Source organism: Lucilia cuprina, chromosome 4 (genome assembly GCF_022045245.1).
Source record: "Lucilia cuprina isolate Lc7/37 chromosome 4, ASM2204524v1, whole genome shotgun sequence".
NCBI lineage: Eukaryota > Metazoa > Arthropoda > Insecta > Diptera > Calliphoridae > Lucilia > Lucilia cuprina.
This window is the reverse complement of record NC_060952.1, coordinates 81,939,622-81,960,934: the sequence shown is the minus strand read 5'-3', so window position 1 is coordinate 81,960,934 and position 21,313 is coordinate 81,939,622. Positions and strand designations below refer to the sequence as shown.

The following is a 21,313-nucleotide window of genomic DNA, read 5'->3' as shown; positions in this document are numbered from 1 at the left end:
TATAGACTAGACTATAGACTAGACTATAGACTAGACTATAGACTAGACTATAGACTAGACTATAGACTAGACTATAAACTAGACTAAAGACTAGACTATAGACTAGACAAACTAACTAATTAACAAACTAACTAATTAACAAACTAACTAATTAACAAACAAACTAACTAACAACAGACCAGTTGACTAGACTATTGAGTAGACTATACACTAGATTATAAACAAGACCATAAACTAGAATATAGAGTAGACTATAGACAAGTCTAGATACCAGTCTTTAGACTGTAGACTATATTTAGTCTTTAGACTAGACTGTAGACTAGATTATACACAAGACTATAGACTAGACTACAGGCTAGACTATCGGCAAGACTATAGAATAGACTGTAGAGTATACTGACTAGATTAGACTGTTAACTAGACTATTTACTAGACTATTGACTGGACTGTATACTAGAAAAGATTATAAACAAGATTATGGACTAGACTATAAACTACAATATAGAGTGGACTATAGACTAAACTATGCTATAGACTAGAATATAAACTAAATTATAGACTTTAGAAGTCTGAACTTTAGACCAGATTAAAGACCAGACTTTATACTAGATTATAGACTAGACAATGGGTAGCTATGGAAAAAAATATTTAAATTTTAAATTCTGCTAGCTTGTCTTCAGTTATAAAATTAATTAAATAATTCGTTATTTTTCTTAGCAAATATTATTCTTCTCTTACAGCCACTGATCCTAAACCCTGTAAATATGGTGACAGTGAATGTTTAACTAAAACCATAGAATATTTTCTAAAAGAAAAAAATCAAGGTGATAGTTCGATAAATTTGGTTAAAATCGATCCGTTGGAAGTGAAAAAGATCTCTATTAAACAAGGTGCTGAAAGTCCAGTCAATATTGATTTAACCTTTACCAACAGTAACATACATGGTCTCTCCAATACCAAAGTAGTGAAAGTCAAGTGAGTAAAGAAATTAAAATAAAAATTTAAATAAATTAAACAATATTTTTTTTATAAACTTAATAGAGGATTTGGCAAAGACATTAAAGGAAACCATGAATTAACCCTTAGATCAGAGCAATTAGATCTTGTGGGAGATTATAGTGTTAAGGGTAGAATATTGGTATTACCCATAACCGGAACTGGCAAAAGCAACATAACTATGCGTAAGTTAAAAGACTTTCTGAAGAAACTGTTAGATATATATAAACTAAAGTGTTTTTCCCTCTTAAAAATCTTTAGTCAATGTTGATATTATAATGAAATTTTCAACTACACCCATGGAAAAAGATGGCGCCACTTATATGAAAATCGATAAATTTCAATTGGAACCCGTGCCCAAAGGAATGATTTTCAAAATCGATAACTTATTCAATGGCGACAAGGTGTTGGGTGATAATATGAATATTTTCTTAAATGAAAATTGGTCCGAAATTTATAGTGAAATAAGCGGTTCGATTGGTTCAGCATTTGGTAAAATATTTCATAGTGTTATTGGTCATGTTTTCACTAAATATCCATATGAACAATATTTTAGCGAATAAATAGTTAAGGTGTTATAACTAATGTTGAGTTAATTAAGTAATTGTTTTTATTAAAATTGTAATTGTTTTTATTAAAATTAGTATAAACTGTGATTTATGAAATACCATAAAGACAAACAAGCATGGAATTTTATTAATAAATACAATTGCATATATTTTATAATAATAAAATATTTTTATGAAGTTTTGTAATTAATTAATAGGAAGTAGAAATTGTTTTCTATGTTATACATAGATTACTTACACTGTGAGAATTTTAAAAAAGAAATTTTAATCGCTAAATATTTGTGCAAGTTTAAGTTAAAAATAAACCAAATCTCTGGATTTTGCGAGACCTAGAGGATCTCAATTACATTTAAATCAATTATACTCGCTTACATTTCAATTGTAATTGAAGTAATTGAATACAATTATTTGTACTTTAAGATAAGTAAAGGCTTTATAAGCGTAGAAGAGTGAAAGGGAGCTCTTTGCCCCGCTTTAAAAGTAACTTTAAAAAGTAACTTTTTATATGTCTAAAATCGACTAACACAACAAATATTCAAATGTCTTTGTTCAAAAACCGAGAGACTTGAATGCATCTTTTGACCCTAAAGAGAGTTCCTGATTCCTTAATATTAATATTGCTATTAAGTCGATTGGTTGATTGTCTCAATATAATAATATATAATTAAATGAATAAGAATGACAAGAGAGTAAAGGTTGATAGATGGATTTATACTACATCAAATCCGAAGAAATACACCTAAGCCAATATTGGGCCTTAAGATAGTACATAGAATTGGAAATTTAACATAGAAAGTCCTTTATGAAAATAAGAAATACAATAAGGGAAATAACGTTGCCTTGCGATACTCCTAAATTAATCTCGAACTCGTTTGATGAAATCCTATCTATAACTCAAATAGAAATCAAAATGCTTAATGTGAATAACAGGCAATCCCTATCATCTAATAACCCATTCCAGTGTATTACTTAACCTTTTAAAGCTCGCGCAACCACAAACAAGAACAGGGCCATCTCAGTGGCACTTTTTTACCCCGGGATTGCAATAAACCAAGGTGGAGATTTAATAAAGGTAACATGCCACCGGGAGGACCGGCGTGTAAATCGAAGTGCTTTATGTGAACACCACACAATGATATTTTAGATAATTCACCACCGCCCTTTTGTATATCTTATACATGGGTTCTACTGGTCCACGTATCCACTTACTTTGCTCAAGCACCCAATATATCCTAGAGGCGTGTTGGTAGACCAAAACTTGAGTCCATCGAAAAAGCCAAGGATTTGAACATATCTGGGCAGGGAAGGAAAAATCAATTTAATTTCTCCACACTTCTCATTAATTCGACACGATTCGACATACTCAGTCTGGGTATATAGGTAGGTAAGGTCCGAATAACCCTACATTCTTTCCATAACATATACACTTAACACCAACATGTTTTCAATGTTTAGTCTCAAAGCCACTCCCCTGCGAGATAATTATTATCTCGGCAACAGCACCGAACTAATCCAAAATTGTAAACTTTAACGTACATCAGTCCTTAAACCAAATTCCATTTCCCTCTAAGTTGGGTTTAAACCGGACAAGACAAATTTTGAAACTGTGGGCTACCCATGGTACCAGATTATGTGGAGCTCTAGATCGATTTCATGTCTACTTATGCCGAGAAAAGCTCGAGAATTCATTTGATCATTTTCAGTTTATAGACCCGGGAGACTTGAAACACTGGAGACAATTTTTTTTCTGTGATTGCAGTAGCACCAACATGAGGGAATATTAATCAAGGTAAGATAATCCCCAAGGGTAAACAAATCGTATAGTCCGATCTATGAAAAATTTCAAAACTTATTACCGACACTAATAGCCAAACTCTATTTAAAGCCTTGGAGATATCTAGAGCCACCTGGTGAACAGAATATGCTGAAGAATGTAATGGTCAAGCGAAATATAAGAGCAAATACCAGATGGAATCCGTTGCTACAAGGATGGCTCTAAATTGGGGAAAAAAGTGGGCGTTGAGTTCTACATATATTGAAGACCCAGAAACAAGAAAATTTCTTTTTTTTGCGTTCTATTGAATAATTTAATTAACTTTATATAAATTATAAAAATAGAAATCTTTATAATATACTTTAATTAGGGTATATGGTATTTAAAAGTTTTCTCCCAGCATTAACCCTTCCACTTATGGTTTATTTAAATAATTTAGCAATTATTTAGTGATTAATTTTAATACCCTACATTAAAGAATTAAGACTTTGATTTAAAGTAAATATGAACCATTTATTACATAATAAATATGAATGCCCTACATTAGGGAATTTTAAGTTTTCCTTAGATTCAATTTAAAATTTATAAGACACTTCTAGTTTTTGTAAAACGTTGAAATATGTTTCCCGATTTAGGTTTAAAGTTCCTTGATTTTAAAAAGAAAACTGAATCTAATTTAATTTTATGATTGATCTCTTTAGATTATACATATGAACTTATAAAGTCATAAGGATCTTTTATATAAAAAATTAGTTACATCGTTTAGCATTGAACTCTAGAGTCAAGGAATCGGTTATCAGACTAGTTTTCGATTAGATCTTTTATAGTAAAACGTAGAGTAATAACTGGTCTGATATCCTCCCTTAAGTTTAATTTATTGTTTTTATATCACATCATAAAACCTGTAATAAATATTATTAATAAACAAAATAAAACACCTTAGGAATTATTTTTAATTTAATAATCGTTTAGCAAACACAGTTTAAAGAAATTATATTTACATTCATATTAGTAATCTGACAGATTGTTAATAGATAATTATTAATTTTATGTATTAATGACGTTATAGTTAATAAGCGGAATTAATAGAAAATAAAAACATTTTTAAAACACGAGAGTCGTTAAGAAATTTTCAAAAATGCAATAATAATTTGGACTCATAAATATTAAAAATAGTCGTTGACGCCCTCGATTACACAGCAATGTTGTATTTCGTAAAGTGGTCGGTCTTAAACGGATACTATATAACGGAAGAATCGCTGAATAGTGCAATAAGGGTCTTCTTGAGGATTACAGAGTAATCTTAGCCATTTCATTTACTCGGATAACATATCCCTGGTTGTATTATGGGGGCATGACCACCACCTATACTTTCATATTTTATTCACTCAATATTTTGTTCTTTTAATTTAGTTTAAAATTGTATACCAAGTTGTATACATCCACTCAGAGATTCAAAGGAATAGAGAACATGAAAAAATGAGAGAAGAAAGGAAATAAAGAGAGAGAAAGTGAGAAAAGTAAGAATTTATCCCCCGTAAAGATTTACAAAAAGAAATTAGACATGGATGGTAAATCTCCATTGTCCGTTATCCGATAAAACCCAAAAGATCACCTACTGCTTCATCACTCAGTTCATGGTGAAATATTTTACATAGAAAGGTGAGAAGAGTAAGAATTTCCCCCCATAAAGGTTTACACAAAAGGAATTGGACGGCCAATGGAATTTGTCCGTTACTCGGACAAATGAAACCCAAAAAATCACCTTATGCTACACCTCCCCGTTCATCGTGGAGTTTTTTACCTAGCCATTTCAGTCTCAGACTCTGTGACAGCTGCATAAGATATGCCCTACTGTTTACAGTTCCTCCTCGTCCTCACACAACCTACAAAATTCCCGCGTGTTGTCGGCCCAATTTCCCTTAAAGGGCCCAAATCCGCAGTGATCAGTTATTTCACCTATTATACTCTTCCTGTCTAGCTCTAATAGTATTTTGGTTGCTTTTGAGTTTAATTTCAGCCATAGTGCCTTAGGAACTCTGCAATCCGACCTAGTGTGCCAGGATCGGTTTGTGGAGTTTTTCAGAGGGGCTTTACAGAACTATACCTTTATTAAAATCTAACATTATCTGCGATCACGTTTCCGCGAATATTACAATGCTATGGTACCCAACACAGTCTCACGTGTATCCTGGTCCTTTTTGCAGCTAGTTGTAACATGTGACCACCGACCCCCTTGTAATGTGTGTCTTATTGATATCCACGGCTCTTTTACAGCAGCCAAAAACTCATATAGGAATTATTGGTAAATTTTACTATTGAACCCTCGTATGTATTTCAAATGATTATTATTGTTTAATTTCAGTTTTAGATTGTTATTCAAAGGTTGTAACATATACACTAGAATATACTTATTACGAAAAAAAACTGATTTAGGGAATGATCCCCGATCTTAGAATTAATTATTTTCAACTAAAACAAGTAAATGTCTTATATTACACTATGCAGAATCAAATATCAAATATATAAAGTAAATTTTGAAAGACAGTCTATATATATACTGAGATCCTTATTGATCGATCGATCATTAAGTCAATTCATTACATCGGGTTTTAAGTTTATTAGATGTATGCTAAATTTAGCATGACTTTGTGAATATAGCTTCTTGGGTTAACTAATATCGAAGTGCTTCCGTAATGGTCTTTTTGAACCACCTGACGTAACAAAATGCATTTCATCTGAATTTACCGTAGCTTAACTTCCGAGATGCAAACATCTCACTTTCGTTTACAGCGACGTAGGGACTATCATACAGGCCGATATATCTTTAATCATTGGTTTTCGCAAAATTAATAGCACCACCATAGCATTAACCGCCACTGCCACTTATGTCCAACAACACGAAGACATGGATCGTAAATTATCTGCGTGGCCGTCAGTCGTTGGTAGAGTTTAGAGATAGATGCTTCAAGCCCCGTAGTGTTAAACATGTACCTTTAAGGTGGAATACTATAGCCGGTTTTGTTCAACTTCTACCTATCTAAACTTCTCGCATCTCCATAAGGCGTGTACTCGATTTCAAATGCTTATGCCACCTGCAATAACGCACACATTGCGAAGTAGAAACAAAGTTCTCAAAGCGCTAGCTGGCAGCACTTGGGGTATGGATAAAAATCTTGTTATCTACGTATAAAACGATTGATCCGTCAATGGTAAATTCTGCTGATCCAGAGACATTCAATGCTGCTAAAATTCCACCTAAGGACTGTAACGGATCATCTGCGCGAGAAAACGGGCCGACATCAAAACTTTAAAATCACACTTCTATAAGGAATGTCAGAAAAGATCGGGGTGGAGCAACAAATGTTCAACATGTGGTTAAGGTCCTCATGACACTCACTACATATTTGAATTCTTTGTGAACCCTACAACCGAAATCAGAAATTGTGAAAAAAACACACCTATTACAAGCGTTTGGGTCCTATTGCGTTATTATACAACAAATTAGAATCTGCTAAGGACCCAGGCGGATTTATTAAGCTTAATTACAGTTGCTTCTCCTTATTTATATAAATCTTTGTTGTAGGCTCTCTAACGATATATGATTAATTCGTTATAATTGTATTCAACTGTTTATTGAATTTCCACTAAACTTCCTCTAATATCCCAACATGTAATTAACTTGTTAAAACTATTTGTTTACTAAAGTCACAAGCAACAAGTCCCATTATATTCACTAATTTGTCTCAGTCAGTAGATTTAAAAATATTGTATATAATACAACTAATAAATACACAAATTTTGACACAAAATTTCCACTTCTTAATCTATATAAAAGTAACAATTCTTTAGAAATAGTTTTAGTTCATTTATAAAGTGAAACCTTGAGCATTTGCATTTGATGATTCAAATGATTTATAAATTTGTAAAAACGATTTTAGTGATCAAAGTGAGTTTGATAGATCAGGGAGAATTTCGTATGTTATTGAAATAATTGCAATCGGTTGTGAAGTATTAAAATTTTATTTATTATTTTTAGCTGATAAACCCAAACCTTGAAAATATACAGATGCGGAATGAATTAAAGAAACCAAGAATTTTTTACTTAGGAATAAAATACAAGGTAAGATCGAAATCGAATGCACAGATCAAGTAAATGCACTGTTTATAGGAGTTGCCGATTGTGGGTTTAAAAGCTTATCTTAAGTAATTAGTGGCACTTCCGAACACCTCTAAAATTTAAATCAATATTAAGTTGTTATAAACTTAATATAAATGAGTTTTATTATTTTTATAAACAACTAATCACGGTGACATGAGGGCATCCGGAGATGTGAAATATCTGATGAATGCGCATCCAAAGGCTCTCGACTTAACACGGGCGCAAAGGTATATGCACACTACCCTGTCACTGACATTATCAAAATTAATAGATGACTGGACTTAGGGTGAGAGGCGAAACTCAGGTGGTCAAATATAGAATATTGAAACTGATCCCGCATAGAAAAAGACTCTCTTACCTTTTAGTAAGAACGCGATTAGGATTCTTACGAGTTTAATTACTGGGCACTTTTTGATTTGGTACAACACGTTCTTATTAGCCATACAAGAGCATATACTACTCTATATTGATAGAGCTCTCTTCCATGATCGGAACTTTTTGAGAGATGCATCACTAATAAATTTTGATCGGTTATATTAGAGGAATCAGTACAACACTCTCTAGCCTTTCGAAAATACAAACTACTATATCTTAGTAGAGATCTTTTCAATGATCGGGACTGTTTTACAGATGCGTCACAAGTTGTTGTAGTAAGTAGCATGGGGCGAGGAAATTTTCGATCACTCGAGATGGTGGTTAACTCCGGAGCAGTTCCTCAACTGGATGAAAAAACTGTGCAGAACCATGGTCAGGGATTTAATTCAATTCCGGCACAGACCAAAAGGATGTGGAGCAGCAATGCCGGAATATGTTGCTCCGCAGCAGAAAATTGTATTGTTTTTGCTAGGGTTGACAGACCTTCGCCGAATAATTCGGATCATTCCGGTACGTAGAACCGGCTGTCGGGGAATGAGCGTCACAAGTAAATATGAGCTTGTTCTCAAGTGGACCGCAGAAACGGTAACTACCGAGATACCAACGAAATATAACTCATAATATAAGATATATCCCGTATGAGGTACTCTGCAGGGAACAAGATGTAATGTAGGTTTACTGTCCTAGTTAGTTAGTAAGTTAGTTAGTTAGTTAGTTAGTTAGTTAGTTAGTTAGTTAGTTAGTTAGTTAGTTAGTTAGTTAGTAAGTTAGTTAGTTAGTTAGTTAGTTAGTTAGTTAGTTAGTTAGTTAGTTAGTTAGTTAGTAAGTTAGTTAGTTAGTTAGGTAGTTAGTTAGTTAGTTAGTTAGTAAGTTAGTTAGTTAGTTAGTTAGTTAGTTAGTTAGTTAGTTAGTTAGTTAGTTAGTTAGTTAGTTAGTTGCTAAAGACGACGGATACCTCCTATCACTCGAAGATTCTCCAACATGCCCAGCAAAAACTGTGTAATGACTTTAAATTGTATTTACTTACCTAACAACATAACTTTCAATGACTACTAGATAGTTAGTTAGTTAGTTAGTTAGTTAGTTAGTTAGTTAGTTAGTTAGTTAGTTAGTTAGTTAGTTAGTTAGTTAGTTAGTTAGTTAGTTAGTTAGTTAGTTAGTTGCTAAGGACGACGGATACCTCCTATCACTCGAAGATTCTCCAACATGCCCAGCAAAAACTGTGTAATGACTTTCAATTGTAATTACTTACCTATCAACATAACTTTCAATGACTACTAGATATTGCCTGGATTACATAGGAGTAGTCTAGTAAGGTCTTACTAATAATGTATTATATAAATACTTTCTAATTCATTAGTCGTCTTGCCAGTAAAGATATAGAAGCTGTATAAGTTTTTTCATGTGATTTACAATGACAACTTTTTCTAATTACTTGTAATCGTTTTGTGGTAAGTACTTGTCTCCAATGACATCACTGTGTTAAAATAATGACTTAAAATGCTATTGTGTAAGTAAATTTTAGCATTTTAAACCCTAACATGGTAATGAGAGTTTTTACTGGGTGGTTTTCGCAAACATTATTTCATTTCCAGGCGATCGGAGCGATTAATCTACCTAAACAAATCCAACTAGGATTACATAGTCCCGTTAATTTAGATATGGTATTAACGAATAACCATATATAGGGAACTGAAATGGCTTAAACATTAGTAAAAAATTATGATGAAGTGTTTAGAAATGTTTTAAATGCTGTCTTCTCGAAATATTCTTATGATATGGATTTTAGTTCTATTAACCGTTCGATTCAATGGCTTATACAGTTATTAAATTAGCATATTAACTCATTGCTAAGTAAAGAGTTAATGGCGTTATGAAAAACAAAAAACTTAATTTATATGAAGAAAAAATGCAAAAGAACTATTAAACACTATAATCATCAATTAACGCTATAATTGTGTCGTTAGTTTTTAACGAGTTCTCTAACTGTTTCGACTTATTTAATCAATAATTACTAAATGCCTTATTTAGTTAATTTAACTCATTTAATATTAATTAGTCAATGTGAATTATAAAAAAAAATATATGTACAACTATATAAAAGTAGATTATGTTCAACAATAAGATCAGTTTAAGTTTATTATCAACGGTAACGTCGTAACGGTTCAATTGCTTTCTTCAACTTTGAAATGTTTCTGAAAATAGTTATAACGATTCTAGTGATTTCAGTGTGTTCGAGTATTAAAGCGGATTTTCGTAAGTTGTTCGTTTAAGGATTCGTGAATGTTGTTTTTTTAATTCTATATATCGTCCTTTAGCTAATGATCCTAAACCTTGCAAATATGGCGATACGGAATGTATTAAAAAAGTGATTGATTCATTGTTTAAGAATAAATTAGATGGTAAGTGGTGGTTGAAAAACAAGGATTTCAAAACGTGTTATAAGTATGAAAATTCTGTATAAAATCCAGGAAGTTTTCAGGGAAGTTTTCAACCCCTTAGAATTCTCGAAATCTAAAGTTCTTTTTTTTCCTTTAAACACAGGCGATGACTCAATAAATTTGAAAAAACTTAATCCATTAGGTGTTAAAATCGTTAATATACAACAGGGTAAAGAAAGTCCTGTTAATATGAATCTTAATCTGAAAAACAATCTTGTGTATGGACTTGAAACTCAAAAGACAATTAAAGTCAAGTATAAATTATATATAAATATTTCAAAAATTTGATTGTTTTTACTAAAAATAAAAATCTCATTTTTGAACAGGGGTTTTGGCAAAGATTTAACTGGTAAACATAGCGTTAAACTACACTACAATTATATAAGCGTAGTTGGTGATTATGATATTGATGGTAAAATTTTGATATTACCCATTACGGGTTCGGGTAAATCGAATATAACTATGGGTAAATGTTACTCTATGAATACAATTTTTCAATCATTATTCAAACATTTATATTCTCTACTGCAGTTGATGTTAACATTTATATGAATTTTGTGGGAACTCCGCTGGTGAAAGATGGTGCCACCTATTTGCATATTGAGGATATTAATCCGGATGTTGATCCTAATGGCATGATCTATAAAGTGGAAAATCTATTTAATGGCGATAAAGCTTTAGGTGATAATATGAATTTGTTTTTAAACGAAAATTGGAAAGAGATTTATGCCGAAGTACGTGTTTCGATAAGTAATGCATTTGGTGATATCTTTAAGGATGTTGTTAATAATGTTTTCAGTAAATATCCTTATGAAAAATATTTTATCGAATAAATTAATTATAAATATTATAATTTGTTTTTTAAGTAAAATACATAAAGATTATAAATACTCTTCGTAATAAGAATGTGTTTATTTATTTCAACAATTAAAATTTTGTATTTGTTGTTCGCTGCTACTTAAGTAGTTGGTTTTTCTATTTGATTTATTCAATTTATGATCAATTAATTTCATAATTAATTTTTATTATAATTAATTATCTTAATTACTGTTTTTGTTGAAATTATTATTTTTATACGACAAAATGATTTTAGAATTGATCTTTGCTTTTATAGGGTATAGGTGATTGCATTAAAAAAATATTTGTCCAATTCACAATCGATGTCGTATCGTTGTAGAATTGTATGTCAAACAAAACTTTAGTTACAATACGAAGAACTTTAGATAATATTGTAGACTCGACTAAAGACAAGACTATAAACTCGACTATAGACAAGACTTGAGCTACGAATAACGACAAGACTATATGATACGATAATTGGTAAGATTACTGTCACGACTGAAGACAAGACTATAAATTCTGCAATATACGAGTCACGACTGTAGACAACTTTATAGTCTCGACTATGAACTAGTTAGTAATCTCGTACATAAGAGCAGTATCTTTAGATTCTATCTTCAGAAGGCTAATAAGAAGTGGAATAATCTGGACTTATGTAAAGAGGCCATCTTATTATAGCTCGCCTTCAATGAGAAACGCACACCCCATAAATCGGAGCAGATGGGATATATCGAGTTTATAACAACAGTCTCAACTATAGACAAGATTATAGTTTTGACTACAGATAATACTATAGATATGAATTTATACATACTAGGATATCGGTTGACAAATCTCTTCTCTAGACCAGTTAGGCAGTATCTTTTTCTATCTATCCTCCTCTGTCTCTCTTACTGTCTTTCTTTACAGACAATGAAAAGTAACAGAGGGCACCCAAGTAAAGCTTACTCCTGGCAGTGATCAGTCTATTCAACCAAACCTAACCATAGACAGGATTACAATCTCGACTTTAGATAAAACCTCGTATATAGGCGAAACTATAGTTTCGACAATAGGCAAGATTATATGTATATAGTCTCGACTATAGATAAGACTATAGTCACAGCTATAGGTAAGATTATATTAGGGTTTTATAGTTGAAAGGAAAATTCGACTTTTTGTATTTAGTTAAAAGTCGACTATTTGACTTTTTCATTTAATTATTTATTTTATAAAGAGTCGATTTTTCGACTTTCGGTATTTTATAAATAGTCAACTTTTCGACATTTTTTTTCGAATTCTCGACTTTTTCCAAAATTTTTCGACTCTTCTTTATGACTTTTCGAGTATTTTCGACTTTTTCCGACTTTTTTTGCATTTAGTTAAAAGTCGACTTTTTCATTTAATTAAAAGTCGACTTTTAGACTTTTTTTTCGAATTCTCAACCTTTTCCGAGATTTTTCTACTCTTCAATTATTTTTGACTACTTTTTACTTTTTCCGACTTTTTTCGACTTATTACGACTTTTCAACTATTTTCGACTTTTTACGAATATTTTCGACTGTTTTCGACTTCTTTCGCATATTTTCAACTTTTTCCGACATTTTTCTACTTTTCGACGGATTTCGAATTTTTCTGACTTTTTCCGACCTTTGTCGACATTTTTCGACTCTTTTCGACTTATTCCGACTTTATTTCGATTTTTCGACTTTTCAACTATTTTTTACTTTTTTCGACTATTTTCGACTTTACGACTATTTTCGACTTTTTCCTACTATTTTGGAACCTTTTCGACATTTTCGACTTCTTTCGACTATTTTCAACTTTTTCCGACATTTTTCTACTTTTCGACTTTTTCCGACTATTTTCGAATATTTCTGACTTTTTCCGAACTTTGTCGACTTTTTTCCTCTCTTTTCGACTTATTCCGACTTTATTTCGAAATTTTCGACTTTTCAACTATTTTTTACTTTTTCCGACTTTCTGACTATTTTCGACTTTTCGACTATTTTCGACTTTTTCCTACTATTTTGGACCTTTTTCGACATTTTCTTTTTTCTTCTCGATTATTTATTTTTTCGACTCTTTCCGACTTTTATTTAGACTTTTCGACTTTTTTCATAGACTATAGTCGAGTTGTTGACTTTTTTGGAACAAAATAGTCGACTTAGATTTTCGACAAAATGTTAATTGTTCGATTATTCAGAAGTCGATTTAGAGAATCCTAAATTATATACTCAACTATAGGCAAGACTTTAAACTCAACTATGGACAAAATTCTAGTCCCGATTACAGACAAGATTAAAGTTCCGACTTCAAACTAAGAGTGTGCCAAACCCTGCAACTATTTTAACTTAAACCGACTATTATTATTTTAAATCATGTCAATATGCCTTATTTAGTTAATTATTTCATTTAATATTAGTTACAACATGTTAATATCAAGCACATGTCAATTTATTGACACAACTATTTAATGCTAAGTATATAAAACTAGATCATCTTTGCAAACTAAAACGCAATCATATCAATTTGCTTTAACTTCGAAATGTTTTTAAAAATTATTACGATTCTAGTAATTTCAGTGTTTGCGAGTATTAAAGCCGATTTTCGTAAGTTCAGAAAAGGATTGCGGGAGATTAAGTGCTAATTTTTGTTTTTATTCTATATTTCCTCCTAAAGCTGATGATCCTAAACCTTGCAAATATGAGGATTCAGAATGTATTAAAGATGTAATTAATTCATTGTTTCAAAACAAATTAGATGGTGAGTATTCAACCTAAAAAATAATTATTTAATAAATCTCTGATACTTTTATTAACTCGCAGGTGATGACTCAATAAATTTACATTCACTTAACCCATTGAATGCTACCACCGTTAAAATACATCAGGGTGAAGAAAGTCCTGTTAGTTTGGATTTGGTATTGAAAAATAATCTTTTGTATGGATTTGAAAAACTAAAGGCAATTCAAATTAAGTAAAATTTAAATATTTTTAAAAAATTTTAGCGTTTTATTAAACATTTATAAATCTATTAACAGAGGTTTTGGCAAAGATTTAACTGGTAAACATAGCATTAAGCTGCATTCCGATTATATGAGCGTAGTTGGTGATTATGAAATTGATGGTAAAATTTTGATATTACCCATTAAGGGTACGGGTAAATCGAATATAACTATGGGTAAATATATCCTTAAGTAAATGATTAATCATATGAAATATCCAAGCATTTGTTTATCTTTGCAGTTGATGTTGAAATTTTTATGAATTTTGTTGGAACACCTATGGAAAAAGATGGTGCAATATATATGCATATTGAGGAAATGAATTCGGATGCTGAACCTAAGGGCATGTTCTATAAGGTGGAAAATCTATTTAATGGCGATAAAGCTTTAGGTGATAATATGAATTTGTTTTTAAACGAAAATTGGCAAGAAATTTATGCCGAAGTACGTGTTTCTATATGCAAGGCATTTGGTGATATATTTAAGGATGTTATTAATGATGTTTTTAGTAAATATCCTTATGATAAATATTTTATCGAATAAATTAATAAGTTTTTTTTTTGAGTAAATATTTAAAGAAATAAATATTCTTAAAAAATACTTTTTGAGATCAGCGTTTAAAAAACATATATATAGACAGGACTAAAGTCTCCACTATAGAAAAGACGGAAATCTCGACAATAGACAAAATTGAAGTCTCGACAATAGAAAAAACTGAAATCTCGACTTTAAACAAGACTGAAATATCCACTATAGTCAAGACTGAAGTTCCGACTATAGGCAAGACTGAAGTCTCGACTATTGACAAGACTGAAGTCTCTACCAAAAACAAGTCTGAAGCCTCACCTATAGAGAACACCAAAGCCTCGTCGATAGTAAAGACGACATCGACTATTAAACAAGACTATAGTCTAGACTATAGATAAGACTAAAGTCTCAACTATAAACAGGAATAAAGTCTCGAATATAGACAAGACTATAAACTCAAATAATCGACTATAGATAATACTATATTCTAAATTCAAGCATATAGAATAGACTAGACTATAGACTAAAACAAGAGTGATGTCTCGACTTTAAACAAGGTAGAAGTCTCAATTATATATAAGAATAAAATCTATACTATTGACAATAATATATATCGACTAAAGACGAGACTATAGTATAGTCTAGAATAGGCTAAAGTCTCGACTGTAGACAATACTGAAGCCTCGACAAAAGACAAAACTAAAGCTGCGACTATTGATAAGATTATAAAAACGACTGCAGAATAGACTGTAGTCTTAAAGACTATATTCTCTTATTCAGACTACTTTAGACAAAATACAGACAAGACTAAAATTTTCAACTATAGACAATGCAGAAGACTCGACTGAAGACAAGACTGAAGTCTCGACTATAGACAAGACTGAAGTCTCGACTTTAGAAAAGACTGAAGTCTATACTATAGACAAGACTGAAATCTTGACTATAATAAACTTGACTGTTGACAGGAGTATATTATCGACAATAGACAAGCCTATAGTCTCGACTGTTGACAAGAGTAGAGTATCAACTATAGACTAAAGGTTCTAAAGTACCAACTATAGACATGACTAAAGTATCGACAAAACAAGAAAAACAAAACTCTCGAGAATAGACAAGACTGAAGCCTCGACTAATGATGAGACTATAGTCTCGACTAAAGACAAGACTATAATCTCGATTATGGTCTCGACGATAGATAAGACTATAGTCTCGACTATAGTTTGGACTATATACAAGACTATAGTCTCGACTATAGATAAGACTATAGTTTCAACTATAGACAAGAATATAGTCTCGGCTATAGACAAGACTATAGTCTCGACTATAGACAAGAAGATAGTCTCGACTATAGACAAGACTATAGTCTCGACTATAGACAAGACTATAGTCTCGACTATAGACAAGACTATGGTCTCGACTACAGACAAGACTATAGTCTCGACTATAGCCTCGACTATAGACAATACTATAGACAAGACTATAGTCTCGACTATATACAAGACTATAGTCTCGACTATAGACAAGACTATAGTCTCGACTATAGACAAGACTATAGTCTCGACTGTAGACAAGACTATAGTCTCGACTATAGACAAGACAATAGTCTCGATTATAGACATATACTCTATTATTGAAAAGAATGCGTTCACGACCAGAGAAAAGAATGAAGTTTCGACAATAGATATACTATAGAATGTATGAATGTTACTAGAAATAACATTTGCTCTTAACCAATATGCCAACAATATCCATACAAATACTACTCTGATGTAATTTAACTACAAAGTATAATTTATATTATTATTACTACATATTTCAATGTTATATTTATGAAGATTTTAGAATTATAAATTTCAAATTTAAAATATGTAACGACTTATTGATATAGAAATAAGTTATGAACATTTGAGAATTATAAATATCAAATTTAAAATAAGTTATAATTTTTATATTTCACTTACAATTAAATTTTTCTAATATAAAAATGAGATTAAAACTAAAACAGATATCAGTTGTAATTTCGAATTTTGAAGGAAAACATTCGTTTTATAAAAAATGTTAAAAAGCAAACAATTTTTTAAAGTTTTTACCATTTTCATGGTAGTTATAGCAAATGTTAAAGGAAATTTTCGTAAGTTAATTTAAGTGAAAATTTGTGAAATTATATTAAAGCTTTTGTATTTTAGCCCGAAATCTTCGTCCTTGTCACTTTAAGGATATGAGATGTATAAAAGAACGTATTAATTTTTATTTAAATTATAAATATGCAGGTAAGTGAGTTAGATTTTTGAAATAAAGTTTATTTTATTGAAAATATGATTTATTTTTAAGGCGATGGTTTTATTAATTTGCCAAAACTTGATCCTTTAAGTGTGCCTTTGTTGCACATACAACCCGGCCCAAATAGTCCCGTCAATATAGATTTGATTATGAAAAATAATATACTAAATGGTCTGAAAGATGCCAAGGCCATAGATGTAGATTGGTTTTTTTAATGTATATATATTCCTACAGTGGCTTCGAAAGGGATTTGAGTAACAAACATGAAATTAAATTACAAATACCTGTAATTCATATGACAGGCGATTATAATGTCAAAGGTCAGGTGATAGTATTGCCAGTACAAGGTATTGGAAAACATGATATAACATTGAGTAAGTTTAATTAGAGGATATTAAACACGATATATTTACATGCATATAACATTAATCCCTTTCAGACGATGTCACCCTTGCTATACAATTCACTGGCTCCCGCTATGTTAAAAATGGTCGCACTTATATGAAAATCGAAAATTTAACTGGTTCTCTTACACCGAAAAAGGTCATTTTTAATTTTGATAATTTATTCAATGGCGATAAAGTTTTAGCCAATAATATTAATGTTTTCATTAATGAGAATTGGTTGGAAATTTTTAATGAAATTCATAATTCACTTTTTAATGGTCTAACACCAATAATGCAGAAAATTTTTAATGATGTCTTTTCGAAATATCCCTATGAAGAGTTTTTCGCTAAACAATATTAAATTTTTATTCTATTAAATATGTATATATACATTATAAAACTATAAAATAAATATATTATCCATTTTACTTTAAATATGCAATGAAAAAATATGACTTTTTTATAAAAAATTCTTAGGAAAAACTTACACTTCTTAAAAGTTAAACTTTATATTTAATGGTCATTTCATACAAACATTACTTGATTTTTATAGGGTAAGGCCTAATCTGATTCTTAATAGAAGTCCTAATCTGTTGACTAGTTAGGATCCCACTTAATCTACAAATTGACCTAAGACTTCATGAGTTTCGAATTTTATTTCATTTTTTAATGTAAAAATCCCAAGATAAAACTTTCTGAAAAAACTCTTTAAAGGAGGCTTAGGTAAATTACTAAGTTATAACCATAAAAATAATTGTGTAAAACAATTATTATTACCTTTTTGGCAACAACAGCCTGAATACAAAATACCTTTTAACACTTACAGTTAATTTAATGATCAATTAACAACAGGTGGCATAAATATGAATCAGAATTAGTTCAATGTACAATAAAGTCACATGTTTTTTTTTCAGTTTTATCACTAAACAGAAATCTTGCTCCAGTTGTAGTCCCATATGAAAATTACATAAGTATTAGATATTTGTATATCAAAATTTCTGAAGAAAATGATTAAAAAAATCTGTTTAGAATGTTAATAGTTAAAGTCAGGAGCGGATCAACCTTAAGTGTTTGGGGGGTAGACATTTTTCCACTTGATATATATGTACATATGTATGTACTTAAGAATTGACAACTATACTTGATTTTGAGTTTCACTTAATTAAAAAAATAAATGTATATAACTCAAGAATAACAGCACTAGAATTGGAACAAAACTAGAACCAAATAGAACAGAACCAGAACCAGAATTAGAACAGAACTAGAACAGAACTAGAACAGAACTAGAACAGAACTAGAACAGAACTAGAACAGAACTAGAACAGAACTAGAACAGAACTAGAACAGAACTTAGAACAGAACTAGAACAGAACTAGAACAGAACTAGAACAGAACTAGAACAGAACTAGAACAGAACTAGAACAGAACTAGAACAGAACTAGAACAGAACTAGAACAGAACTAGAACAGAACTAGAACAGAACTAGAACAGAACTAGAACAGAACTAGAACTGAACTAGAACTGAACTAGAACTGAACTAGAACTGAACTAGAACTGAACTAGAACTGAACTAGAACTGAACTAGAACTGAACTAGAACTGAACTAGAACTGAACTAGAACTGAACTAGAACTGAACTAGAACTGAACTAGAACTGAACTAGAACAGAACCAGAACTGAAGTAGAACTGAACTAGAACTGAACTAGAACTGAACTAGAACTAGAACTGAACTAGAACTAGAACTGAACTAGAACTGAACTCGTACTGAACTAGAACTGAACTAGAACTGAACTAGAACTAGAACAGAGCTAGAACAGAACTAGAACAGAACTAGAACAGAACTAGAACAGAACTAGAACAGAACTAGAACAGAACTAGAACAGAACTAGAACAGAACTAGAACAGAACTAGAACTAGAACAGAACTAGAACAGAACTAGAACAGAACTAGAACAGAACTAGAACAGAACTAGAACAGAACTAGAACAGAACTAGAACAGAACTAGAACAGAACTAGAACAGAACTAGAACAGAACTAGAACAGAACTAGAACAGAACTAGAACAGAACTAGAACAGAACTAGAACAGAACTAGAACAGAACTAGAACAGAACTAGAACAGAACTAGAACAGAACTAGAACAGAACTAGAACAGAACTAGAACAGAACTAGAACAGAACTAGAACAGAACTAGAACAGAACTAGAACAGAACTAGAACAGAACTAGAACAGAACTAGAACAGAACTAGAACAGAACTAGAACAGAACTAGAACAGAACTAGAACAGAACTAGAACAGAACTAGAACAGAACTAGAACAGAACTAGAACAGAACTAGAACAGAACTAGAACAGAACTAGAACAGAACTAGAACAGAACTAGAACAGAACTAGAACAGAACTAGAACAGAACTAGAACAGAACTAGAACAGAACTAGAACAGAACTAGAACAGAACTAGAACAGAACTAGAACAGAACTAGAACCTAACTAGAACAGAACTAGAACAGAACTAGAACAGAACTAGAACAGAACTAGAACAGAACTAGAACAGAACTAGAACAGAACTAGAACAGAACTAGAACAGAACTAGAACAGAACTAGAACAGAACTAGAACAGAACTAGAACAAAACTAGAACAAAACTAGAACAAAACTAGAACAGAACTAGAACAGAACAAGAACAGAACAAGAACAGAACTAGAACAGAACTAGAACAGAACTAGAGCAGAACAAGGACAGAACTGGAACAGAACTAGAACAGAACTAGACCAGAACTAGAACAGAACTAGAACAGAACTAGAACAGAACTAGAACAGAACTAGAACAGAACTAGAACAGAACTAGAACAGAACTAGAAAAGAACTAGAACAGAACTAGAACAGAACTAGAACAGAACTAGAACAGAACTAGAACAGAACTAGAACAAAACTAGAACAGAACTAGAACAGAACTAGAACAGAACTAGAACAGAACTAGAACAGAACTAGAACAGAACTAGAACAGAACTAGAACAGAACTAGAACAGAACTAGAACAGAACTAGAACAGAACTAGAACAGAACTAGAACAGAACTAGAACAGAACTAGAACAGAACTAGAACAGAACTAGAACAGAACTAGAACAGAACTAGAACAGAACTAGAACAGAACTAGAACAGAACTAGAACAGAACTAGAACAGAACTAGAACAGAACTAGAACAGAACTAGAACAGAACTAGAACAGAACTAGAACAGAACTAGAACAGAACTAGAACAGAACTAGAACAGAACTAGAACAGAACTAGAACCGAACTAGAACAGAACTAGAACAGAACTAGAACAGAACTAGAACAGAACTAGAACAGAACTAGAACAGAACTAGAACAGAACTAGAACAGAACTAAAACAGAACTAGAACAAGAACAAAACTAGAACAGAACCAGAACATAACTGGAACAGAACTAGAACAGAACTAACAGTTTTCTAACTAAATTTAGCATTCGTAAAACTATCTATTTGTATAAAATTGATCATTAAAATTTTGGTTTATAAAAAATTCGTTATGGAAAATTATTGATAGAAATATCTAATTATGGAAAATATGCGATAACATATGCATTAAATTCCTTTAAGTAAGTTTGTACATAAATAAGTATATATAACAATTATTTATGAAATTTTCAGTTTATTCCACATACCTTTGTAATAGATTTATTTTTTTAATTTATCAGATTAGATAGAATTTGTTTATTATTATTTGTTTTGTTATTTAAAAACCGTTCCCGCACCGATTACCGTATTAATTATACTATATTTATATATTTCATTAAATGGCAACTCTGCTGCGCATTAACTTTAACTTAGAAAATAAAATTCCCAAAAACTTTAGCTTTTTTTTTGCTTTTCTACTTTTTCCTTCCTTTTTAATATGATGCAAAAGCTTTAACCAACAACTTTTCAACTTTTGACATCTTTATGTAAAACACTATACACTTGCAAT

At 31.2% G+C, this 21,313-nt stretch overlaps 3 protein-coding genes across 3 annotated transcripts in view; all 3 read left to right on the top strand.

Annotated features, from left to right (window-relative positions):
- Positions 1-11,167, top strand: part of LOC111678491 (protein takeout-like) — a 17,628-nt gene extending 6,461 nt beyond the window's left edge. The window contains exons 2-9 of the mRNA XM_023439862.2: positions 741-975; positions 1,042-1,181; positions 1,258-1,551; positions 10,028-10,132; positions 10,195-10,278; positions 10,421-10,571; positions 10,644-10,783; positions 10,849-11,167. Of these exons, the coding sequence (XP_023295630.2) occupies positions 741-975; positions 1,042-1,181; positions 1,258-1,551; positions 10,028-10,132; positions 10,195-10,278; positions 10,421-10,571; positions 10,644-10,783; positions 10,849-11,150 (1,451 nt within the window). The 3' untranslated portion in view covers positions 11,151-11,167. The remainder of the gene's footprint in view (positions 1-740; positions 976-1,041; positions 1,182-1,257; positions 1,552-10,027; positions 10,133-10,194; positions 10,279-10,420; positions 10,572-10,643; positions 10,784-10,848) is intronic.
- Positions 11,168-13,653: 2,486 nt separating this feature from the next.
- On the top strand, positions 13,654-14,730 carry LOC124419473 (protein takeout-like). The gene is made up of 5 exons (XM_046949125.1): positions 13,654-13,748; positions 13,819-13,902; positions 13,965-14,115; positions 14,180-14,319; positions 14,385-14,730. The coding sequence occupies exons 1-5, from the start codon at positions 13,685-13,687 to the stop codon at positions 14,684-14,686; spliced, it is 741 nt and encodes a 246-aa protein (XP_046805081.1). The 5' UTR covers positions 13,654-13,684; the 3' UTR covers positions 14,687-14,730.
- A 2,165-nt stretch (positions 14,731-16,895) lies between these two features.
- On the top strand, positions 16,896-17,749 carry LOC111678472 (protein takeout-like). Its single transcript, XM_046949126.1, has 3 exons — positions 16,896-16,941; positions 17,003-17,325; positions 17,391-17,749. Exons 2-3 carry the CDS (start codon positions 17,166-17,168, stop codon positions 17,696-17,698), a joined length of 468 nt encoding a protein of 155 aa, XP_046805082.1. The 5' UTR covers positions 16,896-16,941; positions 17,003-17,165; the 3' UTR covers positions 17,699-17,749.
- The last annotated feature ends 3,564 nt before the right edge of the window (positions 17,750-21,313 follow it).

Coding starts and splice junctions, on each gene's coding strand:
- LOC124419473 (XM_046949125.1), top strand. CDS start 13,685: ATGTTTTTAAAAATTATTACGATTCTAGTAATTTCAGTGTTTGCGAGT. Junction 13,903..13,964: donor GTTTCAAAACAAATTAGATG/GTGAGTATTCAA, acceptor ATTAACTCGCAG/GTGATGACTCAATAAATTTA. Junction 14,320..14,384: donor TAAATCGAATATAACTATGG/GTAAATATATCC, acceptor TTATCTTTGCAG/TTGATGTTGAAATTTTTATG.
- LOC111678472 (XM_046949126.1), top strand. CDS start 17,166: ATGTATATATATTCCTACAGTGGCTTCGAAAGGGATTTGAGTAACAAA. Junction 17,326..17,390: donor AAAACATGATATAACATTGA/GTAAGTTTAATT, acceptor AATCCCTTTCAG/ACGATGTCACCCTTGCTATA.